Source organism: Oryzias latipes, chromosome 11, assembly GCF_053564925.1.
Source record: "Oryzias latipes strain Hd-rR chromosome 11, Olatipes_Hd-rR_3.1".
In the NCBI taxonomy this organism is placed as follows: Eukaryota; Metazoa; Chordata; class Actinopteri; order Beloniformes; family Adrianichthyidae; genus Oryzias; species Oryzias latipes.
Window position 1 is genome coordinate 27,910,083 of NC_136247.1, and position 26,982 is coordinate 27,937,064.

The following is a 26,982-nucleotide window of genomic DNA, read 5'->3' on the forward strand; positions in this document are numbered from 1 at the left end:
ACTGTTTAATTGATTTTGAGCATTACATAAAATGGGGTTTGTGTTCTTTGGTTGCGTTCGGTTCAATATGAACAAGACCTCAGACTTGACAACTAGATGACCATCATTGATCCCCTCCATGGTCTGGGTCAGCCACAAGAGCTTATAGCTAAGCTGAGCAGGCTGTTCACAGAGCGCTGTGTCCAAGCAGATGAATGGAAAGTCTAACGGAAGAGAGAAATGTGGCAGGAGAAGCAAAAGAGATGACTGTGGGACAAGATTCAAGGACCTGGCAGACATCCAGAAAGAGTGGAATGAGGTGGAGGAACAGCTTCAAAAACGACCACATTTAGACGCATCCGGGAGATGGGCGACAAATGTCAGGTTCCTCGGGTCAAGACACTTCTGAGCCCGGGCCGATGGAGGAAACATCTCAACTGGGCCAAGGAGAAGGACTGGACTGTTGGCCGATGGTCCAAGCTCTTGTTTTCTGATGAAAGTGAAGTATTAAAGAATTGAAGATAGACAAATACTTCATTTAATGAGATCATAATCTCTGTCTTTATCTTTTTACCATAACTAAGAGTAAATAGTCATTTTCATTTTTCTAATTTTCTAAAATTCTTCTTTTGTGAGTTTGAGCCCGAGCCCCAATTTATGTAAATATAAAACAAATACTTGAAATCAATTGAACAGTTTACCCTCATTTCTTTCAAAAATGTCGTTTTAATTTTAAATTAATTTTTTAATTAAATTTTAATTTTTAATTTAAAATTGTAATTGTTTGTAAGAAATTAGGCAAATAATTTTTTAATTTTTCATAAAGTGTATGTAATACTCCAGATAAGAAAATGTAAGTGCTCCAAGAAATACAAAAAAGAAATGGTTATAATGACATTTCTGGTAGATATAGCTGATGTATTTAGGTAAGTTCCTGTTTGTATTTACCAGAGACAAAGACCAGGGTCCTTCTAGTGACAACATAAAACCAATAAAATACAGTTTAATGGTGACTGTGGCTGGTAATGCAGCAAACCTGGTGGGAAAAAAAAAAAAAAAAAAAAAAAAAAAAAAAGAAACATTGGATTAGATCTGAAGAGATAAACAAGTTTGAGAGGTAAGTTTGTCCAAAAGTGTATTTAAGTCCTATTTAAAAAGACACATGTAGATGAAGACAGACATATGTAGGGGTGCCAGCGACTATCACCCTATCTGCATGGTGGACCATTCAATGAAGGCCCATCACCAATTCGTATAGAGCTGGAGATGGAGAAGAGCTGGAGATGGTACTTAGACGTTCCAGGTCCGCTTCCTCCTCGGGGACGAATGGTGGTTCTTTTTTTGTTCATAGGAATGCACCTCATGTGTTGAGGTTTTTGTGGGGGCTGATGAAATTGACATGAAGGATTCAGACTACAACCCATTCCTACAGGAAAAGAGATTCTGCCAACTTAAGGCAATTTAGCTCTATTTAAAGATTTTATTCAGACTATTAGCTCCAAGATATTTTAGGAAACAATAAGCTTATTGATGCATCCATTAAAGAAAATCTGCAATTTCTGATTGCAGAACATCTTGAATCTGGCATCAAAATGTGTCAGCAAAGATGGAAAAAGTGACAATTTGGTTGTGGTTGTTTAACCCTTGTGCTATCCTAGGCACTTTAACATTGGGAGTTGGGTCATCTAGACCCACTAGACAGTACTCTGAACCTTTTTTCTTCAATGATTTGTGATCTTCACTGGTGTCCATGGATTACATGAAATCTTTCCACCTTTATCCACCTTTGTCATGGTAGGAGAACATGTCAATGTAAGGGTGGGGTCATCTAAGATAGCACAAGGGTTAATCAGTACTCATGCTTATAATCTGCGTCTCCTCTGCACTTGTAGTGGGATTGTTTTGTGCATTTCACATAGCTACGAGCACCCTTGTCTTCAGAGCAAGTTTGTCATTAAAGCTGAACTTTTCTTTGGAAAATCCTGCGTTTGTGCCCACACCGCACCCTGACAATGACGTTAAAGTCCTATTCAAGCATTGACTTGAATGCAGAACAGTCACATCTTGCAGCCTAAGTGTTTAATTGTGACTAACTCAGACTGCACAAAGGAGGTCTGTCAAGAAAAAAAAACACGTAGTTTTGTGGTAGAGACACTCTATGAGGGCAACACACTTGTAGTCAGCGCCAAAAATGTATTTACAATGCCTTAGTGGCTAAAAGCATCAGTCTGCTTCGGTTAATGATGTGAAACAAAGAATCAGTTTTTCCCACCGTGAAACTTTGTGAAATCATGTGACTTCAGTAAATGTGGCCAGTCATTCTGTCCAGCTTGAACGAATGTATTAAGTTTATTTGCGAAGTGACCCTTTATCCTTTTAAGATTTTCCATGTAAAACAACTATTGCACTCTTTACCTTCTCTTTTAACCCTTGTGCTATCTTAGACGACCCCCCCCCCCCCTTCCATTGACGTGTTCTCCCTACCATGACAAAGGTGGATAAAGGAGGAAAGATTTCATGTAATCCATGAACACTGTCTAGTGGGTCTAGATGACCCAACTCCCAACGTTAAAGTGCCTAGGACAGCACAAGGGTTACAGCTCCTCTGAGCTGCAGTGTTTGTGACAGACCACACGTTTGTCCCTCTAGGTATCTAACAAAGTGTCTACCATCTACTGTTTTTGTTGTCACCTGGTTTTGGTTGTTGTCTGTGCTTTTCGTTTAGTTTTGTTTATGTCTTGGTTCCTTGGGAGCCCTTCCTGGATCATCCAGTGAACCCACCTATCGTTTTGGTTTGCTTTGATACGTCTGTTATAAATTTAAGATGTTTTTTTGGTTTAGAAATTGCTGTTAATTGGGGCATTACCATTTTATGTTTGTTTTTTGGTAAACTTGTTATAAATAAAATACATTTGACTCTTTTGGTTTCTTGTGTTGTTTTAGGTTTGAATTTGATTAGTAATTGGGTTGATTTGGCGAAGGGGTGGAGCCAACCGCTCATGAAAGAGGATCTCTTCAACATGGAGGATACTTTGTTGAATGGCTTCCATTGCACAGTTATTTAGGCTGCTTCCCTTTTACATTGTTCCCATTTGAGTCTTTTTTGTCATGTTTTCTTAGAAAGGAGGTAAAAGAAGAGAACATCGACTTTTTATGTGGAAAGTGTTCGTTGAGAAAAAATGTGTAATAAGTATAACTATTTAAAAAAGTTACATTCTTATGGAACTGGCAGCATACAAACATCCCTCTGACACTAAATACTTGTTATTTCATGCACATTGTTTAAATAAAACTTTATTGGTGTTCTTTAAAAATATTTTAAAATCAAAATAAACAGTGGCAATCTAAAGAGTATTTTTAGAAGATGTACTTTTTTACACTTTGCCTGTAAACTTATTTACTAAATTAAATTTGTATTGGTTATTCAAATGTTTGACGTGGCTGGAAAGTGGTGTATGGGGTTTGCAATTCAAACCCTGATTTCATATTTTTCATGCCCTAAATGCTTACCAGCTGTTCTCAAAAGTTGGAGAACATGAATGAATTCATTGTTACTCCTTTCCAAAATTCCAAGCTGACTCATTAGTCTCAATCACATTTGTTTCCATGCACTATGACAACACGTTGTGTCGTCTGCCTGAATTCAGCTCGTGAAAAATCTGAGAAAGCAAAAAAAAAAAAAATCTGAGAAAGCAAAGTCAGAATAAGTTTCCAAGGCCTAAACAACATGCAGATCTACAAGAAATCTTTAAATAACTCTTGTAACTGAGAGCGAACAACAATTTTTGTTGAGCTTGTAAGCTTCAAAATATACACTAAAATTGTATCAGTGTATATTCATTTTGTGTTTTCTAGAAGTAAATTGACCAAACAATTTAGTATCTGAGTTCATGAGGGATAAAATCGTTTTCACAAAACAAAAATGCTGTCAAATAAAGGGCAATACAGTGAGAAAAGCCCCACACGTAATCAAGCATAAATGTAGATCTATGGTTTCTGTCAAGCCAACAGGTGTGTTTGTCACATTTCAGTGTGTGTGTGGACAGGCCCCGCCCCTTTTAGATTAATTATATAACTCTACCAGACAGAAATGATTATAAATTTCCAGTAACTTGTTACTTTATGATTTTACCCCCCCTCTCCATAATGATCCTTCTTTCCTCCCCTCTAGCATCCCTCTCTCTTTTTTCCATCCAGTCCAACAAAAAATGGTTACAAAAATGTAATCAAGTAAAGTAAAAAATGTCCAACATAAGAAGCCTTCAGCACTCATCTGTTTGCTCAGCTGTTGAACAGAACTGGTAAAAAAACAACAAATAGATTTTGAAAATAAATAAATAAATAAATAAATAAACAAATAATGTACTTCAAGATAACGGCTTCATTTGAAGAAGCTGTGATCCAATCTATTAGATTGAGAACCAGGCTTCATTTCACACAAAAAAAGCTGCAATTAAAGTCCAGATTTTTAATTTTAATTTTGAACAAGACATAGAAAACAACAAAAGAAAACAGCAAAGGAAAATTTAATAAATAAAACTAAATGACATCAAGTTTGAAGGGGAATTTTCAGCACCTTGGACAGGTCAAATCCATCCATCCATTTTTCAAACCCACTGGATTCCATTTGGGGTCACGGGGTTGCTGGAGCCTATCCTGACTACTGTTGGTTAAAGTTGAGATACACCCCAGTCAGGACTCACCGTCACAGCTTAAGACAATGTAGAATAATCAGTTAACCTATGAAACATGATTTTGGGCTCTGGGAGGAAGCCGGAATTCCCGGGAAAATCCCACGCAGGCACAAGGAGGACATTCAAACTCCACACAGAAAGGTTCCAGCTGGAATTCAGACCAGGTCTTTCATGCATTCGGGCAAAACTGTTAACCAATAATAAAATCTGAACTCTTTACTTCACAAATTTCAAAGTCTTAGCACAGTGAGGTCACCCAGTGGTTGGGAAAAAAAACACATCCTGCCCCGGTCTGTTCCCAGAGCCTCAGTGAGAGCAAAATATAAATCTGAAACCATTTTAGCAATTTTTTTTAATTAAAGATGTTGCTGTTATTTTGTTATTAATAAAGGAAGAAGGATATGAAGCCTAGTGTTACAATTTTCAATTATCTGTTACTGTCAAACTCTGTGTTAATTAACGTTTTTTAGTAAAAAGTCCAATAAAAATGCTGTATCGTTTGCCAAACAAATACATACTAATATTTATTGGGTCTATATAAATAAGTTAAAGAAAAAAGTAATTTATTGAGACGGTGTCCACTAAACAATCATTGATAGTGTTTTGTCTCCCTCTAGGGATTGAGGCAGATACTTTGATCAGGTCTTGCTTTGTCAGTTGTGGAGTTTTGTGCATAAATGCATTGACTTGGGTGTAATCTGTTAACTCCCACAGTTTTATGCCCACTTTGTGATCAGCTAAACCAGAATTTTCTAAGGCCCCCTTCTGTGCTGGGGGTACTTTCAGGCTCCGTCCAGTGCTAAGGGGTGCTTATGATGGGGGGATAACAGAAGTAATGAGGTAATAGGATTTAGAAAACCAGTGGTGTGATCTTTGGTTTAGAATTGAAAAGTGTTTTCTTGCAAATATTTCAATCTTATGCAAAGAAACTTGTTATGTTTCGTTGCATTCTGTTATGTTTGCAAAGTACTGTCGCCATCTAGTGGCTGAATTAGATGAACAGAGGTCCTCACTTTCAGCATGTGGTTTATAAGAATCAGGACATTTTTATAAACTAAAGTTTAAAAATTAACTACAAAATAAAAATTGTCCAAATATATATATATATATATATATATATATATATATATATATATATATATATATATATATATATATATATATATATATATATATATATATATATATATATATATATATATTTATATATATATAAATAAAAACTGATGACAACTGAAGGCGTTTTGTGTTGGACAGGTTTTCTGTTACAGTAGGGGGTTATGAAGGAGTATATTTGCATAAACCCTTTTGTATCTGAGGCTAAACTTTATTTATATTAATTGTTAATTATGCTTGCATACATTTCACCACAGGGACACAAACACCCCCAGGCACCCAGGTGATATGATCCCTGGCTCATGGCCTAGCCAGAGAACTCAGGGATCCCCCTCCCTGCGTGGAGAAAGGGCCACAGGACCAGGGAAGCGAACACCCAGGCAACACAGCCAGTGGCGCTGAGGGCCGGAAGGGACAGAAGATCACTAGCCCCATCGCCCTTGTCTACCAAAGGTGATGATTGTCTCAGAGACCACCTGCCTTGCCCGCCTATGCACTAGTACTAAACTTTAACTAAACAGACTAAACTAAACTGGCATCCCTTCCCTTTCACCCTCCTTCGCAGTAACCCTTAATTAACCCTTGTGCTATCCTAGGCACTTTACCATTGGGAGTGGGGTCATCTAGACCCACTAGACAGTGCGCTGAACTTTTTTCTTCAATGATTTGTGATCTTCACTGGTGTCCATGGATTACATGAAATCTTTCCACCTTTATCCACCTTTGTCATGGTAGGGAGAACACGTCAATGGAAGGATCGGGTCATCTGGACCCCATAGGATAGCACAAGGGATAATGCGAGAAACCTCTGAAGACAGGAGGTGTGTCACATAGTGAGACATCAAAATGATGTCTCACTATGGGACCACGGTAGTAATTCTGCTGTTTAGAGCTTAAATATTAGCTCGGGTCCTCAGAGTTTACCGCATGAACGCATTATATTAAACCAGGGGAGAGCAAACAGTACAAACAGTTTTGATCATGGAAATAATTCTGCTCTTGTCGTTTGGCCCTTAAGGCTCTAAAGATCAAGTAGCCACAGGCTGCTGGTTTACAACGGCTTATAACATAATTTACAGTCAAGAAATCGTACCCACATTTCTTAGAAAGTGCTGATTATTATTTTAATGACAGCAACCTGCAGGCTGGTAGAAATTGGGCCGCATGTGGCCCACAGACCGGACTTTGGACATGCCTGTATTAAGCAAACACATGCATAGTGGGAACTTTTTTCACACATGCATGAAACTAATAAAAACACTTTATTACAGAAAAATGTTAAATAGGAACAACAGCTTTATAGAAAAAAAACTAAAATAATATTAGCAACTTCTGTTACAGGTACATTTGTTTGAAACATGCAATGCGCACAACTGACCACTAGGTGTCAGGGTTTCCTCAGTTTCAGGCGCACAAACAAACCGACCTGGCCGGGGGGGGGCTGAAGGAGGGTCCACTGAAGACTTGTCTGACTGAACTTCTGAGCCTGCGTGATTTTGTTTTGGGTTTTTTTTAGTTTTTCTGCCCTTTTTTGGTGGTTATTTGATAGGTTCAAAACAGTCATTCGAAGCGTGTTTAGCATATCCGGCACGCGCCAGATGAAGGCAGCGGGAGCGTGCGTTTTGTGTGCGGGCACGTCGGGATGGACGCTGACGGTTGAGTAAAGCAGAGGGTGTCGACAGGTAACCACCGCAGACGGGACTGCACCTTGGCTGTACTCCTCCTCCTCCACCACCTCCTCCACCTTCCGCCGCCGCTCTTCGGGAGTGAAGGTCCGTCCGGAACCGCCTCTCGCCCCGCTGCCTTTGCCCGCCAGCGCCGGACTTCAATTCTGCAGCAGAAATGTCGGAAAAAATGGAGATTTCCAACGAACTGTTCGGTAAGTTAAACTTTTGGCGCCTGCGCAATGGCTACTCCTCCTCTGGCTGTCCTAGAGTGAGTTTAGGGAATTAAAGAACTTTTAAAAAAATGTATATAAGAACAGAGAGTAGAGTTTCGAATCAGTTGTGTTGTTTTTAGGTAGTTTGGTATTTTTTTTAACTAAAAATGTTGGAAACCCCCGTGTTTTTCCTGCATCTTTTCAGTGCAGTTATTTTCATGCCTGGAGGGGTCTACCTGAGTTTCTCCTTCTCTGCCACTTCCTAATCTGAAGTGAAGTGGGCTTGAGGGGCGTGTCCTGTGAAATTCCTTCTGGATTGTGAGATATTATCAACACAGACTCCCTAACTGTGGGACAATAAATCACAGCACTTTTGTGAAAAGAAGAAAGTGTGGAGTTTCTGGGACTGAAATTTGCTTTGGGGAGAGGAAAAAAAAGAAAGAAGATAAACCACCAGATTACAGTGGATCCCTTTTTCTCAGCCCTGCTTTTTGCACCTTTCTGCATTGCAGTTAGTTTTAGGGTTGGAGGGAACCACTGAACTCCACTCTGCTCTCCTCCATGTGGTGCGCCTCCTTTGAGATTGGTAGTTTTCATACCACGCAAAACAGCAATTTGGACTGAAATTACACCCAGGAGCCTGTCTGAAGAATGTTATGACCTTATGTGAAAACATATACTGAACAGGCCAACTAATGCAGTCCACACTGCCTTACAACAATACCAGAGTTGGATTTTATTTTTATATTGTTTGGTTTTTATCTTAGGGAACTGTAAAGAGAACTGGACTGAGAGGCCCCCCTCTCTCTCACTTTCCAAACAGGAAGTACTGGCTGGTTCCATGAAGCCAAAATCCTATAGATTTCTATTGAGATATGCCATAAGGTAGACAACAACTCAGTAATTTGTGACGACAACGTTCAAAACGTTTGACAGATTCTCCCGAGCTCGCTCCTAGGTGCAAGGGGTGTAGGCTTCTAACAAACTCACTCCTGATTGGTGAGAGCGGTTGCCACGGAAACGTTGACTCACCCACTCTGACCAAACAAGGCTTACTGACATTGTCTGGCTCCACCATGGCGGTGTCCTTATCGTGAAAAAGAAAATCCATCCATCCATTTTCCTAATCCGCTACAGTGTCCCCCCGCTTATTTGTGTTTCAATATTCGCGGTTGGCAGATTTTTTTTTTTCTTCTTCAGTCTTGTGACTCCTTCAGTTCACCACTAAACACAATACACGTGTGTGAACTCCACACTGACAGGTCCCAGCCGGGATTCAAACCAGGGCCTTCTCGCTGTATGGCATGAGTGCTGACCACTGCTCCACCAACACTCGTGACTGAATTGACTATATTTCAGTGAAGCTAGAATGACGCCATTTCCTATTGATGACATCACACTCACTCAGTCCGGTTCTCATATATTGTCGATGGTTTTGTGCCTAAAGTAACTTCCCATCTAAAGAAAGCTGCAGTTCCACATGTGACCACCAGAGAACGGGTATAATTTAACCCTTTCCTTTCCAGATTAAAACGTTCAACTTTACACCAAACATAAATTTACATACAGTTTGGTTTCAATTTAAAACATTTTTAGCTAGTGTTCCCTTGTTTATCTGAACATAACCCGCGATAGAGGAAATCCGCGAGGAAGGATATTTGATATTTTAAGGCTCACTAAAAACTTAATCAGCTTTCTCAGGCAGACATTAACATTTCAACACCTTTAAGTCTTGTCTAAACTCTTTAAATCTAGAACTTTGCAGAAAAATAAGTCCAGTATCACAAAAGGAAACAAAGATCTGCTGGCAAAAGAGGATTGGTGCGACTGTGCCAAGCTGAACATGGGACAAGGCACGGAGACTGAGTGACGAGGTCAACAGCCAATCAGGATGCACACAGGGAGGTGAACCGCGATATCACGAGGGAACACTGTACTGATCGCTGGGGGACTCATTCTTTTAATGAGCTTTGCCATTTTTAAAAATGCCCAAAAATGTTTCTATCTATGGTTTTACCCATTCTGGTACAACAGAGTTGGGTCCTTTTTTTCCCCCGAAGAATCCTAAAACTAAATTATTGGTCTCTGTGTGTCTAAAGACAAACGGCAGCTTCCTCTTCATTCACGTACTAAATTTTCAGGGGTTCATTATCAGACTAATATCTCACTGAAACACTCCCCTTAACTAAAGGATTCAGTGAACAGAAGCCAACAGCTTCTTGAGCCGTTGGCGTCTTTAGTCCAAGCTTGATGGAAAAGTCCGGTTCCATGTGACATATTTGGATGATCCTTCAGTAGGAACCATTTCAGCATCGCCCTGCCTCCATAATCAAAGTGAACCTTCACAGGGAGGCTGACTCACGATCCCGTGCTCCCTGTTACGCCGTCTTGGGACCAGGCTCGCACTGTGTGTCAGTGGACTGAGTGATGAATGAGGCTTTTTGTTGGCGGTCCTGCTGTTGGTTTTAGTACAACAGAGTGATCCACTGCTGCTCATTATCAGAAAAAGATGATCAGTTATTTCTTTCTTTGCTTGGGGTTTAAACGATAGCAACAAAAAAAACATACTGGCCTATAGATTCTAAAATGAGGGAAAAACAATTTCCCCTTTTTAAATTTGGGTCTTCTTTGTTAGTGTTAATGTAATTTACATTATGACGTTCCTTTTTAGCCAACGCTACACACAAGTTGTGTTAAACCTATAGCAAGCCATAATGTAATGACATTTAAAGAAAATTATCTTTTGAATTGTTTCTTTTTATGGTAAACACTAATGAAATTCAATACATGCTAGGCCTACACAACATATTGCAAATTTATCGTTATCGCGACATCAAGCTGTGCAGTATGCATATCGCAAAAGACGGCGAAAATTGCAATAAATGCTTACCTTAAATGTGCTAAAACAATCTTATGGCAGCTTGAACTATTTAGCGAATCAAACAAATCCATTTATGCATTTGACAATCACATGGACGCCTTCACGTTGTTGACCAATCGGATGGAGGCCTTTTATCTTAAATATTCGGCTCCTATGTCGACGAGGGTCATTTAGAGTATAATTTTATTCAGTATAATTTTGTTTACGTACCGCTAGTTTATCGTTATCGCAATACTGATCATTAATATCGCATATTGCAAGTTTTCCTCATATCGTGCAGCCCTAATATATGCTAAATTGTTAGAGCTTGGCTTTAAACTGATGTAGTTATAATGAATCCGCGTCGGTTCTGTTTGTGTGTTAGAAACTCCCACAAGCATCTGAAACATGACAACCACCTGCTCGTCTGGACGCAACCCGCTCGCTGACCTTTTGAGCCACGAGCATGTAACCGTTCCACGTGTCCCGCGGGGGCTGAGACTGCTGCTACCGGACCTCATGCATCCTGTGGAGGGCAACAGACTTCTGACCCACCAACCGTTCATCACCATGACTGCATGTCCTGAATCTGCAACGGCTGACTCTCCCAATGCAGATCAATGAGATCTACATAAAAGGCAGAAGTAACATCAAAGGCAACCTGAAAAAAGGAAGCTATTTAAACTCCTGGTTTAGTTCTTTTGTAATATAAATAGGATTTTTTAAATTTGTTCGTAGAATCAGTTAAGGCTTTAGTCACAACGGCCCTTATGGGCGGAATGGGCATAAAATGGGCAAACTCAGATGGGCCCACAGGCATGAAACATCATGGTTGTCCACTTTTCCCTCGCTATATTGTGGTTCACCTTCTGCGTCTCACTGTCTTTTTTTTATTGCGGTTTTCCATGCCTTTTTTCCCTGTCTTTTTACAGCACACTGTGTTCTGCACACTGATTGGCTGTAGACCTTTTCAATCGACTCTTCAATACTGGACTTATTTTTCTGTGAAGGTTTGAACTTTGAGAGTTTTAACGAGAGAAAAGTTCAAAAACGTTCATGTCTGTTTGAGAAAAGTGTAGATACTTTACAGCCTTAAAACATTAAGAATCCTACTTTGCGAATTTCACACATCTCTGGATATTTGTGGAACATATTCTCCGCGATAAAAGAGGGATCACTAAACCTGTTATTGCCAAGTAAGTCTGTAGGGCAAAAATGTTTGTGGTGCGGTCGACAGGTCGTAGCAAACACTTGTGAAATGGGTAATTTTAAATTTTCTCAAAACCCCCATACCCTGCACACTGTGCAAGGGACCCGTTAGTATTGTTCAAGTGAGAAGTGCGCACCCCTTATGTGCAGCCTGTCGGTTAGAAATCAGACCGTAGTTTGTGCGTCTTACCGTATCACCTGCAAGCATAAGCGCATGGTCAGTAAGGGACACACCTGCGCTCCCCTTCAGATGCATCCAGTCCTGACTATGACCCTCCACAGGCCGGACAGGTCATCCCCCACTGTATGGGTGCATGTGACTTAGGCTTAAGTTGAAGTCGTCTGGGATAATTGTTGTGTAGGTTCTTGCATGAGGTTTCCATCCACCTGGGAAACTCCCGCTGTCACAAATAACTCCACAACTGCAGTACTCGGCTCTACCGTCACTGGTAGTTTTATGGTGGATCCTGTCATAAAAATGTTATGAACTAAAGCTAAGTTTACTACAGTCTGGAAACATCATTTAACACTAGTGTATGGAATAGGGAAAGACAGCACGCCATATTTGCTGTGTTTTTTAGTCTTATAGACTTACTGGATGATAACTCTGTTGGGGATCCTGGACACCGATGGTCTTCTTTTGCTGATCTTCACGTTCTAATGAATTTATAGCTGTTTTGCTCTTGGGGAGTTGTGTTTCTTCTGGCCAACCCTGTCCATAAACATAATCCGGAGGGTTTTTGAGCTCTTGATGGACTTTCGTCATTTCTGCGTTGATAGCAGCTTGCAGGGAGCGGTGCATGTGTTTTTGATCAGGCCCTGTGCTGCTTCATGCCGTTCTGTGTTCATCCCCCTCATGACATCATCGTGTGTCTGGTTTCAGGGAGGACTGAGACTCCATGATGTCATGAAGGCGGGCCCACACCTTCTTCAGCTCAATATTAAGATCTCTTTACCCACATTTGACTGTTTGCTCGCGTTCTTCTCTCAGCTCCACTTCATTCTTTACTCTCCCCCACTTTGTCCATTCCTTCAAACTCTACATAAACAGTAGAGCGCAATCGCTCTACTACTTCTGAAATACAAGCATCCCGAAAATGTCCTAGAAACAATAAAGTCTTAATGAAAGATACCAAACTTATTGAAGACCCTTCTCTTTTTCTCTGATAGTTTTTTTTCTCCGTTTTGCTGACAGTAACTACATTACACAACTCACTTCCATTCAAAAATCCTCTTCTGTTGTGAAAACAAGTGTCCTGCTGGTTTTCTTTAAAGTTACATTTCCACCACTTCAAAACTGAGCAGATTCTTCGCTCACAAGATGACACACAGTGTAAAAAGTCAGCCCTGTGGCGGTGCTTGTCTGCAGCGCACCAACAAAAAGTCACAAACGGGCCCGTCGCTGTGTTTGTGTAGTTGCTTCCTGCCTGGGCCAGCTGCGTGTGCTGCTGGAATCCTCCAAATGTTCCTGACCTCGTGGTGCTCTGAAGCATGTGTTCGCACTCCATGCACCAGTGGCTGCATGTGCTTTTTTTTTTCCATGGATGATTGCAATGTTGATTCTGTGTGTCAGGGTGAGAAGCAGCACAGCGGTGAGCACAAATGTACTGAACGTGCACAACGTGAAAACACAAATTCCCCACAATAAATGTGAACTTGCTGTATGTTGCATGCTAGAAGGCCTGAAGAAACTCAAAAGAAATCCCTTGGCCAGCTATCCACTGGCCTCTTCTGCGTCAGACACGGAAGCTGATCCCACATCTAAACCTTCATCACGCATGTAGCCATGAGCTGTAACGCGACGCCCAGGGCTGCCACTGTCCTAATGACGTGTTCCTCTGTCTTCCTGGGGTTGCAGAGAGCGTGAAGGAAGCGGTGGGTCGCAGGGTGAAACTGACCCTGAGGCACAAGGTCCAGCTGGAGGTCAAAGGTGAGAAGGTGGAGAGCAGAGTGCTGGTAAGTGAAGGCCTGTTCACAAAACACTCAAACCTACATGTTGCAATAACGTTTCTGTGCTAAATCTCTTCATATTTCTCTAATAATAAAAATAATAATAATACATTTTATTTAAAAGCGCCTTTCAAAGTGGTAGCCGGTTTAGCTCGTGCTGGTTTGCGGCGCCTTCCGTCCGTGAAACCAGGGTTCGACTCCGGGCTGCTCCCTGTTCCCTTCTCTACTTCTGTGCCGGTCCCAAGCCCGGTTGCTTTGGGAGGGTTGCGTCAGGAAGGGCATCCGGCGTAAAACATTGCCAAGTTTACCATGCGACTCGTTCGCTGTGGCGGCCCCTGATGGGAAAAGCCGAAAGAGAAACAAAATTTAAAAGCGCCTTTCAAAACACCCAAGGACACTGTACAGATTAAAAGAAAACACAATAAAATCACATGTTAAAAACAAACAATTAATAAGTTAAAATCATTAATAAAATCAGATAGCAGAAGATGTAAAATTATGGTCAGGGAAAGCAGATTTAAACAGGTGGCTTTTCAGTCTGGATTGAAAAATTGGAAAGGAGTCAGTGTTACGGAGGTCTGGGAGGAGAGAGTTTCAGAGTTTGGGAGCCGAGTGGCTGAAGGCACGGCTCCCCATGGTGACCATACGGGCCGGAGGGGCGGAAAGCTGAAGGGAAGAAGACCGGAGAGAGCGGGAGGGAGGGTTTATATGGAGGAGATTAGAAAGATAAGAGGGTTAGATAAGATAAGATAAGATAAGAGGTTATGGAGCGCTTTGAACATATAGAGAAGGAGTTTGAATTGAACCCTGAAAGTTACTGGAAGCCAGTGCCGCTGCTGGAGAACGGGAGTGATGTGATGTAAGGAAGGAGTTCTGGTGATGATGCAGCAGCTGAATTCTGGACCAACTGAAGTTTATTCAGAGTTTTCTTGGGGAGACCAGAGAGAAGTGCATTGCAATAGTCAATGTGAGTTGTGACCAGACTATGAACTAAGATGGAGGCGGAGTGGACGGTGAGGGAGGGACGGAGATGGTTAATATTGCCTAGATGAAAGTAGGCTGACCGAGTAATGCTAGTGATGTGAGATTGAAAGGATAATGGTCTGTCATGGATGACACCCAGACTCTTTTCCTGAGGTGAGGGGAAAACTGGAGAGGAATCAATGGAAAGGGTGGATTTGGAACCTACGAGGAGTAATTCGGTTTTATCGCTGTTAAGTTTGAGGTGAACCAGGTTTTTATTTCAGACAGGCAGGAGGAGAGGGAGGCAGGTGGATGAGAAGAGTTCAGTTTACTTGACAGATAGAGCTGAGTGTCATCCGCAAAACAATGAAAATCAATGCTGAATTTACCCAATATATTCCCAAGAGGTAGGAGGTAGGCAATGAAGAGGAGGGGGCCGAGAAAAGAACCTTGAGGAACACCAGAGAAAATGAGTGAGGGCTGAGATTTAAAAGAATTCAGTTGGATAAACTGAGTCAAGTCAAGGAGGATGAGGATGGTGATGAGTCCAGAATCAGCTGCTAGGAGAAGGTCATTGGTGATTTTTATTAGGGCCGTTTCAGTGCTATGAAGGGGACGAAAACCGGATTGAAAGGGTTCAAAGAGATCATTTTGCTTGAGATGATGGTGAAGTTGGGAGGCGACTATTTTTTCGAGAATTTTGGAGATGAAGGGGAGGTTAGGAATGGGACGGAGTTATGGAAGGAATTGGAGTCTGAGCCTGTTTTTTTTAAGGAGGAAAATACATGATAAACAATGCTAGTTCTTTTGTAATAGTCATCAGTGTGATATTAGTACAGTATCCCCACATATTCGCGGGGGTTAGGGACCAGAGACACATGTGAATAAACCCGTCCCCCCACCCATCCCTGTGGCCGAAGAATGTCCGTCAACCAATCCTTCCTCATCAAAAACCCTTCTGAAAACTTTCTGATGCTTTGTAAAACATTTATTAAAGAACGCTTGAACATTGCTCAACATAAAGAGCAATAGACTGTACCATAGCGCAGTGTTTTTCAACCAGTGTGCCGCGGCACACTAGTGTGCCGTGGGAGATGGTCAAGTGTGCCGTGGGAAATTGCCCTCATTAATCATTCACTGATCTAAAAACATTTCCCATCTCCAGGAAATCAGCTCTTTGTTCATCCAAACAGGCCCTGATAAAACACTGAGTAGTTAGGAATATAAAAGATCTTAAAATTACTTTTTCTTTGTGTTTATTTAATTCTATTAAAGAAATTTTGATAAGGATTACGTTACCGCGATTTCCCTGCAGCTATGACAGTTTGCGGAAAAGTCCCGTCCCTTTAACTGTCTCCACCAATCAATCTTGAAGGCTTAATCACATGTCATCAGTCTGACCAATCAGAAGTGCTTAAAGTCTTCACTTCCTTGTTCTTAATTCTGCTGATCAAGTCGCTCAGTTCTAACAAAAATGCCAGTTAAAGCTCTTCTTTAGCGGTGTAGCTTTCCACAGAGTCCGGTGTCAGACCGTGAAACAAGTGGACAATACAATGAAGCTCAGAGACGCGAGTCTTTCTGCAAGTTTTCGGCAGTTTTCACACTACATCTCCCATGATGCATTGGCTTAAAGGTGTCCCAGCGCAGTGTCCCAGCGCACAATGAGTTGTCCTTGCGAAACGCCTTGAAACCACAACAAACAAACAGTTTCTAAATTTTCTAATTTAACTTTCATTTCATCTCTTAGAAAAAACAGCCGCAACTTCCTGCTTTTCCGGCCACAATTATCACAAAAATGCACGTGAGATTGCGGGGGGGCTGTCGATCAATACAGACCATGAATCTCTGTTTTTTTTTTTTTTTTTGGATGCTGGTGTGCCGCGGGATTTTTGTCAAGGTTAAAGTGTGCCGTGGCTCAAAAAAGGTTGAAAAACACTGCCATAGCGTACTGTATAAGGAGGGTCTCTCTGTGCCTTGAAACCAGGAGACCCTTCATGGGTTAAGGGTCCTGCAGCATTGGGCACGCTGCTGCGTCAGTCCGGCAGCAGCGTGTTTTGAGTGTAGCTTTTTCTAGAAAAAGGCTGTTCATTCATCCAGATGATTTTTGCCATCATCTTCTTCAACGTATCAGGATATTTTCGATTAGTGGACCACGTATGGAGATGCGTATCACATCATGTGAGAGGGAAAGATGCACCCCTCTAACATATAAGCCTTTTTTTAATGGATTCTATTGCTCCTCTGTAGTGTAACTGTGTAGGAAATTGTCAGATTGTTTTGAGGAAATAAGGCAGAACTAACTTCTTCTTTTAGATTTGTTTTTAAAGTGATGTCTGAGTCACAGGCTGACCTCAAGGATGAGAATCTCTCCTTTTATAAACAAAATGTTTGGTTGGTCGCTGTTGGAATTCAGTGTCTGAGAAGCAGACGAGTCAGTTATTTGGAAGTGTTGTAGTTTTGTTGCTTTGATGCTCAAAATGCAGGTTGTGAAAAACTGCTTTCTCAAACACCGATATGAGTTGTTGTCCTGTAGGAGAGCTGCCGGTGGTTGCTAAATACTTTAAACGTCTGCGGCTGCACTACCTCAGTCTGAGAGATGAGTTTCAGATGAACTATGGTGGGAATTCTTCCGTTTTTCTTCTTTCCAGGAATAGTTTCTATGCTTGGAACTGATTCACAGCCTAGTAAACTCATCTGCTGCAGAGGTGGAGGGCCTTCAATCCCCAATTTAGTTTTTGTTTTTTGTACTTCATTTTTATGTATTTATGTATTTATTTATAACTTGTCCAACAGCTGAGCAGACAGATGAGAGCTGAAGCCTCTTGTGTTGGACAGATTTTACTGTTACAACAGGGGGTTGTGGGTCTTCTGACACACAACGTGTATATTTGTATAAACCCCTTTTGTAATTTATGCTAAACTTTATTTATGCTAATTACATTTGGTTGTTGAACAGTTTTTAAAGGGATTTTTGGTTTCTTTTTTTTTTTTTTTACATATTTTGGCTTTTTCTGATATGTAGGACACACATAAAGAAAATTAAGTCTAATGGGGCATTTTTGAGTTTCTCTTTATTCAAATCATGAATCAGGAGCAGACAAAAAAATGATTGTATACTAAACAATGGCTGAGCCACAAGCTCACTTCTCCACTTCATTCTGTTGCATTCCCTTGTCGACGACTACATCCAATAGCTCCAATGTTGCTCGCCATTTTTGTTGCATCAGTAAGATTAGGTGGGGGAGTGAGGGGCCGTAAGGTAGCGGGAGAGAATGTAAACAGAAGGGTGATGGGAAGTGGGGGTGGACTTACTCTGTGCCGATAGTCCTGCCCACAGGTCAGGCAAAATTTGATTGAAGTACTGGCGCTCTACAGAAACTATGTCCTAGAAAACAATCAAAGTGGGACACTAAGACCAAGGCCTGGCGCTGACCTTTCAGTTTCCCATCCTGAAATGGGAGTTATTTCTTATCACAGGGGGAAATGGTCATGAAGAAAACAGGAAAGACCTTCCCAAATTGTTGGCGTGCGCTCTGAAATGCCATGAAGGTTTTCCCTGCTTTGGTTCAAAGAGCTGTGTCAGGCCTGAAGGAACATTAAGAAGGAACATTAAGGCCTCTTGGTGCTGGAAAGTTATTTTCCCCCACTTGCTTTGTCATCATAAAGTATGAAAGCAAACAGAAATAACCTAAAATGAAAATGTGTTGACATTTAAATGTTGTTTCAATCCAAATGTATGAGTTGTATATTCTAGTTTAAATTTGTTTCCTCCCATTCTATAGTCTGATGCTTCAGTAAAGCACATTTTATTTGTATTTCATGGTTCTACTTTGTCGACATTCCCAAGCTTTTTCCACTCCTGTCAGAACTTGAAGAAAGTAGCCCACTCACAACCAAGAGGTGTTGGGAAAGGCAGATTTGCACAGAGATGGAACACACCACATTCCTTAAATCATACAGTTTTTCCTTTAAATGAGGCAAACCATCTAAATGTTGCATTATAACATGTCAAACAAATGAGTGGTTGTTATTAGCCACCGCCTAGTCCAGACCGTCTGATCCTTTTCTGCTTAATGACGGATGTGGTAATCTCAGTTTAATAATTTCTTCATCACCGTAAGCAAACACAGAGTAATTGGATTTATGGCTGCCAGAAACCAAGCCCCCCCGCCTTCCATTCCTGAATTTACCACAGAAGACCAAGTGTTGCAGTTCCTTTAAATGACCACTGGAGGCTGGTATCAGGAGAGGGCAGTAATCAACTGACTATCATGTTAAAAAGTCTGTCCAGAAATAAATAAAAGTGCAACCTGGTTTCAAATTAGGCCTGCACAATATACCGCAAATTTATCGTTATCGCAATATCCAGCTCTGCAATATGCATATCGCAAAAGACGGCGAATATCGCAATAAATCGCAAACCCAAAATGTGTTAAAACAATCTTCTAGCAGCTTGAAGCATTTAACGAATCAAATAAATCCCTTTATGCTTTGACCAATCAGATGGACACCTTCCCATTGTTGACCAATCAGATGGAGGCCTATTATGTTAACCCTGGTCCTGAAGAGCCTCAACCCTGCCTGTTTTCCAGCTCTCCTTAACCAGCTTGCTGTTGATTGGCTGACTCAAGTGATTTCACATCCTGATTGACTGAACACACCTGATTTTGGTTATCATTATCGAGCAGTCTAGGGAGAATTGGAAAACAGACAGGGTTGAGGCTCTTGAGGACCAGGGTTAGCCACCCTGACGTTTGTCCCCCATGTCGATGAGGGTCATTTGGAGGATAATTTTTAAACTGTTGCAATGAAATGGGAATGATGTTTTTGTTTATTTTTCTATTTGTTTATTTACCGCAAATTTATCGTTATCGCAATATTGATCACTAATATCGCATATCGCAAGTTTTCCTCATATCGTGCAGCCCTATTTCAAATCTATTTACTGATTTGTTTCATATTGATTGTTATGAATTAGCTCATACATACATGTATAATTTTCCTTTTGGTTTATAAGTCTGGTTACACTCCCTCTACCATTTCAGGCTTCATTCTTGCCAGTGTTTAATTAGTGATTACCTATCTAGTCTGTATGTGTCTATGGTCAAACATACAGATTGGTAAGAACATAGATCATAGATCTGACAAAAGTTTTCAGTTTGTGCAATTTTACAAAGTTTTTTTTTTTTAATGAACTGTACTGTGGTTTAGTGTCTACCGCCCTGGTAAAGTTGAAGTTAGGAAATACAAGTGCCTCTCTAGTGCATCTCATTACAATCCATTGTATTGCTAATGCAATTATATCATGACTTCTAGAAAAATATCAGTGGCACTAACTATATAATCAACCTTTCATTTTTGCTTCCTCGTTGTTAGCCTGTGGAGAGTTTGCTCACATCCTGTCGAGACAGCGACTAAAAACCGGCCTTGAATCATTCGGATGATGGCGTCACTCACCTTTTACAAGTCATTGTGGGTTGTGTGGTATTAAAATGCTGTAAAGGAATTTATAATGATTAAAAACGGTTTGGTGAATTTATCACGAGCTGTATGGAAACGGTACCCAGAATTGAACCCCTTATCTAAGATTTCTTTGGGTCACGTTGAAGTCCCAGCTTCCTTGTGAGAAATGTACCTCCTCCTCATATGAGCTTAATGAATCATATTCTATCTTTAGTGATGCAACCTCAGCTTGTTAATGATTTCTTTGGCAGATCTTGGACAGTGCAATGTGTAGCAGGGAAGGCAGTTATTCCTAATTCAAACTAGGGATGTCCCGATCAGGTTATTTTTGGCCCCGGTCTGATTCATTTGACATTGAGTATCTGCTGATACAGAGTCTTTGTCCAATACTTTTGTAACATATTAAAAAAAAAGAGAAAAACTTTAATGAACTGATACAAAATGTCCCTGTGCAAAGTTAACAATTAACTAGTAAAAATCGGTGATGGTCACGTGAGAACGTTTGGTGACTGTAGCTTTAGTATCTTCAGAGGTATTCGTCTTTTTGATCCTATGTGAGTCATCTATCCACTGTGTTGTTGTTCACCTTTCGGCACATCAGAGGGTCGCCACAGCCAGTCAGCTTTCACCGTTCACGCAGGAGGTTTGGCAGAGTTTTACGCTGGATGCCCTTCCTGACACAACCTTGTTTTTTATCTGGACAGGGAGGCCCAAAATTCCTAAAAATATCAAATGTTGTTGTAGCATAAATACAATGATGGGTATTCATGACTACCTCATATTAATATTATTTGTTTTGGTTGTATTTAGGGGATTATGGATTTTTTTTAAATCACTTTTTCCCGGAGCTTTCACTTTGTAGACGGTCCCTTGTCATCCGTCTCTCCGTCGGCAGCATAAAGAGAGCTATTCTCAATAAAAAAGAAACCAAAACTCCACCTTTTTTCTTTTGAATTGTCTTTGTAGGTCGTTGATTGAGTTGACATAAAACTCAAGAGACACTTGTTTTAAACGCTTATTCAAAGTTTTTGAGCCTGGAAGCGTAAATCTATGTACATCTTGACCAAACATTACCCAAACATTTCCGCTCTTTGGGCTCATCGAGTGGTTTATGTCCCAGCCCTATGACTGAATCCTGATCCCCACTTTGCTCCCAAGTGTAACAGGAATCTGTAGGTTGTTTTGGTTAGAAAATGTGCTAAATGCTGTGTCACATGATAGCAAATATCCTACTGGTTTTCAAAGCAAATGCACAGTAGGTCACTATAAATCCCACTGCAGCTACTTTTAATCTACGTTTAGTCTTGAAATAAGCATCATTACAGAAAACAATGGACCATTCGTCTCACATCATTTCACTTTTAATTCAGCAATTTTCACCTGATTAAGGTGAAAATAAGTCACTCTTTTTGTACGTTCAGGAGTCTTAACTGTTGTTTGAGCAGGCATCACTGATGTGTGTCAAGTCTCTGCTAGAAGAGCGGTTTAGCACACCATCTACCATAATGTATGGAACAAATACACATGAAAAAGCTTGGGCTCCTTTTTTCTTCTCTATACATTCAAATGGGCACAATTGTTGTAATAAAAGGCCTAAAAGGAGAAATCGGAACTAAAACTAGAATGTAAAAATAACTCCTTTTATTTCTTTGAATACTTCAAGTTGTTTGCTTCCTTTTTCCCCCCCACATTATATCCCTTATTTAAAAATACAAACGTGGTTATTTCCTTGCTTTTGTGTTGTGTTGACATTTTCCATGCAGACTAATGGCGTTTCTCACGCTTGTGTTTCTGTGCCCACAGGCTCTGGCGTCACATCGAGCTTATTTACTCACAGCCAGAGTCCCTTCTAAGGTGAGTTGACAGCAGTCCCTTCACCGTGGAGCCCCTCCATTTGGAAACAGCCTGTATGTCTCCAGACAGCTGGGTCCTGTTTACCGTCCATGCAGCTGACTCTATCGCCCTCTAGCAAGAAAAAAACAAGTACGACTTAATGAAAAATCCTAGATAACAAAGTAGTGGTTAGAAAATACTTGTGTCATCGTTTTTGTTGAAAAAAAAAAAACGTTTCCAGCGCCCATCAGAAGACACTCTGAATGCAGAAAACTAAAGTGTCCTAAGCTGAAGCTCCTCTCCCCTTCCGGCCTCCCTCCCTACTGGTGTGAGAAAAGGTTCAAGCGCATGGAGACATTTGATAGTTTTACCCAGAGTGCAGCTGTGAGAACGCAGCCTGTGGGAAAGGAAAACGGCGACAGGAGGAAGAATGCTTCAGGCCTCAGGGCCAGACCCAGATCTGAAGGGAAAAACGGGAAAAGGTCTACTAAAAAGAGACCGAAGAGAATATTAACTACCAGTCATAAAACTGAAGCACTTTGTAAAAGTAAATACTGATATACGTGGTTTATATTTAGTCCAGATGTAAGACGGGCACTTTGGTAGGAAAAATTGAGTGTTGAACGTCACTGGTTGACAATAGAAAGAGTTTGACTTTCTAGCTTAAAAAATCATTTTTTTGTTTTTTTCCCCACATTAATATAAAGCATTGTGATGATGATGTGTTGCTGGGGTGGCTTTCTTTTAAAGTGTTAAAACTAATGAAGACCTGTGTTTAAAAATGTGGGTTTTTAAACATTAAACACCTTTAGGTTTTTTTTATCATTTATTGCTGCTGTTGTCTTAATTTTTGGTTAAATTACAGGAAATATAGAGTGAAATTATGCAGATTTATTCATCTGTATTATAGTTTTATTTTACGTCAGCTAGTTTATTTTTATTTTTTTCATTTTGAATGGCTTCCATGTGTTTTTTTTTATTGTATTTTAGTTCTTGCCTAAATGTAGAGAAGCATGAATTTGTGTGATCCTGGTAACTGTCCCCGTTCTGAATGGATTCCCGGCATGTCTGTGCACGGAAACGGGTCGGCAGGCAGAAAGAAACGTGATGTGTGGCAGCAGATTCCAATAGATCCTGCTGAAGATTCGGCGTGTTATGGCGTGTTATGGCGTGTTATGGCGTGCCTGAGCCATCAAAGTTGCTAAAAGGCTCGTTTATGGCTAAACCGACACCCTGGAAATGTGTGTGTGTGTGTTTTTTAACTGCCCTTCTGCAGAATTTTCATTGTGAGATGAAGCATCGTCATGCTGGAGGAGTGTCGTGTTGTGTTGTGTTTGTCCGCTCGGTCTTTAGCATGGAATGAAACAAAGTTCCATCAAAGTGAAGCAAAAACTTCCCGTAAACGTCTTTTGTCTTTTTGAAGTTTTTCTGTCTGTTTCCTCTTTTTAATAATCCTTTGTTTTTTGTTTTTTCGTCTACATCCTCATTCATATTTTGACACTCACAAATGTTTCTTTACTGTTTTTTTAAATATTTAGACAAAGACCCAGAGTAGTTGAACACTTTACAAAAGCCAATGCAAAAATAAATATAATTTAAAATTAATCCTAAAACATCATTTTTTTTAGCCAAAATGAAAAATGTTGTTTAATTTCAATTTTTCCATTTCTCCTCCTTGATAAATTTCCAAACAGTTGGGATTTTCGTGAATTAGAATGGACATCATCCATACATCACTGCCAAATCCAAGTCCCATGAAGGTCAAAGTTCAACCTGGTTTGTCCAATGATGGCGAGTTTTGTGCATAGCGCCTGAAAATGGGCCCTCAAACCTGCGTAGTGATGCTCGAGCGCCAGTGAATTAAACGCAGAATGCCCAATCGTGCACGTACGTGCGCTTACAGAGACCTCTCAGTGGAAGTGGTCGCTAGAACCAACGTTGCATCATCAACATTAACCATCTCGTGGTCATTTCCACACCAACGTGAGGTGATGGTGGCACAAACTGAACTTCACTGACCACATATTAGTCCGTAGTCACAGTGTTTCCCTGCAGCAACTGCAAAATGAGCCCAAACCATCACCTCACTACCACCATGCCTGGCAGTTTGTGTAGGTTTGGCTGCTGATTTGATTTCTGCCACTTTGATTGATGGACAGCCCTCTCTACAGAGAACTGATGCTTTATCTAATCCATCATGACCATCGGCATACATATCGCTTTCCTTTGCCGCTGCACTCGAGGTCCGCGCCGGCTAAGGGGCGCATTGTCACGTTACCGTGACAACGTGCCACACCGCGCAACAAATAGTCTGCTTTATGTGAAAACAGGAATCCAATTTTTTTATTGACTCGTACTGTTAAGCATAGAACATCCCAGTAGAAGAGATTTGTGACTTTATTTCTTATTTTCTTTCCAAAAGAAAGTTCAGAACCAGCGTCAAATCCAGGTTCTGAGGTTCTTGTGTTGGGCGGCTGACCCCTGACCTGTTGTTCCAGAGCGGGCCAGCGGTTTTTCTAGTTTGGAGTGTGAGAGTGAACAGAGGGCGGTTTGTTCCTCCATGTGTCCCAGCAGAGAGCAGCAGCAGCAGCAGAGGGAGGGAAGAAAAGAAGAGAGAAAAAAGACAATGGAGGAATTTAACAGCTGGCAGTGGGAGCAGTTGAGACGGCTTTGCTTCTCTCTTTGGATTCACTCTCACCCTTTTTCTCTCTCTCTGTTCCTTCATGCCAACGGTCTGCATTCGGTTTCATTTTTGCTTTTTAGTTTCTATGACTTTCTTTTCCTCTCATGGTCTCCACAGACTCCAAAAGATTTCTTTTCAGTCCCTTTACTGACTCAAGCGTTTCTTCTGCACATCGTTCCTTTGATTCCACCTTCTTCTCCTGCCCGTCTTTTTTACTTCAGTTGGTTTTTTTTCTTTTCCCTCCATAAGTGTAGACGTTTTTTTCAGGAAAAGATGTGGGTTTACATACGATGCAGTGGAAAGGATTCCCAGCCGCACAGAGCCGCTCCTCTGTGAACAAAGGACACCACATTCAGCAAAGACTTTCAGGAAGCTACAGACTGATAAGATAACGTGGTTCTGCTGCAGTGGTGTTGCTGGCAAACTGTCCGTGGACATACTTGGACAGCTCAAAGCACAGCAACACTACGGATTCACCTCCAGAGGACTGGAGTTCCACTTGACTCCTGCGGGTGTTGAGTGACTCCAACATTGGTGTCTTGGCAGGCAGTAGCAACTGTGCCAAACAAAGTGGCATTATTAAATTCAGAGTTTTGCAGTCAAAGCTTTTTTTTTTTCTTCAATAAGAGAGTTTTAAGTCAAATAAACACCTCAAAATAACATTAAATTTGATTTGGTTTGTTTGATCAACTGTTTCACATGGATGTTATCATGTTTTTTTCTGTAACATTTATTTCCCAACACGTTATTTTTATTTAAATGTGATCTTTGACTTGTGGTCATAAACCTGAGATTGTATTTTAAACCATAGTTTTCACAAAACATGGAATCATCCTCTAAAAACGTACAAATCTGCTGAGCAGGTCAACTTTTTGGTTTATTCCTTTTTTTAATTCAGGACTTTAGGGTGAGACTCATGAAGGCGTCAGCCGTCCGAGTTCTTGTTTTCAGAAAATCTGTCCCTTTTTGACTGATTTACCCAAGAAAAAAACCATTTGACCTGTTTTGTTGGCCTGTTTTTTCATTTCTTTTCTTTCTCTTCTTTTGCAGGTTGAACAGTCATTCAGCTACTTGGAAATTCATGGAGTTTGCAGCAACAAACCCAATCAGGTAAAATCACAGGAGCAATTGAATCTTTTTATTCAGACTAATCAGCTTCATTTGAGATGCAATATTTTGTGCAACACAAAGGACTCTACGGGATTCGACTAAAGCTACGGAAACACCTGAAATCCAAGTTATCTGTGAAAGTTTTACAACTCAGTGGTTAATAAATTAGGAAAAATAAGACATGAAAACAGAGTTTTTAGTCTAAGAGACGACATTTAATGTTTTTAATGCAAACACTTCTAAACAAACACAAATTATATATAAAATGTAAATGCTGCATATTAAAAAAACAGGAAAAGGAAAAACATAGTCATGTAAAATTGACTACCGTATTTTCCGGACTATAAGTCGCCCTTTTTTTCATAGTTTGGCAAGGGGTGCGACTTATACTCCGCAGCGACTTATATTAGAAATAAATTAAAATAAATACATTGTTAACCCTCCTGTTATGTTCATTTGTGAGGAACAGAGATGATGTTTCTGGGTCAATTTGATGTATGAGGTATGTTAAGTGTTAAGAGTATGTTAAGTGACTCAGAGAATCAGCAAACCTTTTTTTTACAGTAAGATCTTGAAGGCTAACAACATAATATTCTATTTTCCAATGATTTCATAGATTCAGAAATGCAATAAAAATGACAACTGTTTCTACAAACACAGGATGAAAACAGAGTATTAGTTGGCCAATGATGCTTCATGAAAAGAATAAATAAATAAGTTTGAGAAAAAATTACTGTGAAATTATTAGATAAACAGTCTGCTATGATTGTGTCATATAAGGTTGTGAAAGTTAAAATGCGACTTATAGTCCAGTGCGACTTATCTGTGTTTTTTTCTACTTTATAATGCATTTTCGGGCAGGTGCGACTTATTCTCCGGTGCGACTTATAGTCCGGAAAATACGGTAAATTAGTAGGTGAACGCTTGAATAAAAGCTAAATTGTCCAATTATTGTTGTATTTATGTGTTGTATGAATATTCAAGGAATTTCATCTTTGGAAAACTCACTAACAAAGTCAGAAAAAGGTTTTTTCTAGCATCCTGACACTCAGCGATAAGCTCCTCCCATGATCCCATGTTTGTGTGTGCTGCCCCCTGCAGCTGGTGTTGGAGCACGAGCGCGGCCCCTGGAGCCTCCGGCTGGGCTCGGCGGACGAGGTGGACGAGGTGGTGGCTCACATCGGCAGCTGCCTGCAGCAGATCTGCCCCGCTGGCTCCCCCGGGTAAGAAAGAGGCAATCAGC

General features: G+C 40.6%; 1 protein-coding gene across 3 annotated transcripts in view; it reads left to right on the top strand.

Annotated features, from left to right (window-relative positions):
• Positions 1-7,213: 7,213 nt before the first annotated feature.
• The window catches only part of carmil1 (capping protein regulator and myosin 1 linker 1), a 36,505-nt gene continuing 16,736 nt past the window's right edge, over positions 7,214-26,982 (top strand). Inside the window, exons 1-5 of one of the 3 annotated variants that reach the window (XM_011480654.4) lie at positions 7,214-7,668; positions 13,596-13,693; positions 21,917-21,967; positions 25,680-25,739; positions 26,841-26,962. In XM_011480654.4, the coding sequence (XP_011478956.1) occupies positions 7,632-7,668; positions 13,596-13,693; positions 21,917-21,967; positions 25,680-25,739; positions 26,841-26,962 (368 nt within the window). In that variant the 5' untranslated portion in view covers positions 7,214-7,631. The remainder of the gene's footprint in view (positions 7,669-13,595; positions 13,694-21,916; positions 21,968-25,679; positions 25,740-26,840; positions 26,963-26,982) is intronic. The other 2 variants (XM_004073894.5, XM_078955125.1) reach the window with 2 other exon arrangements.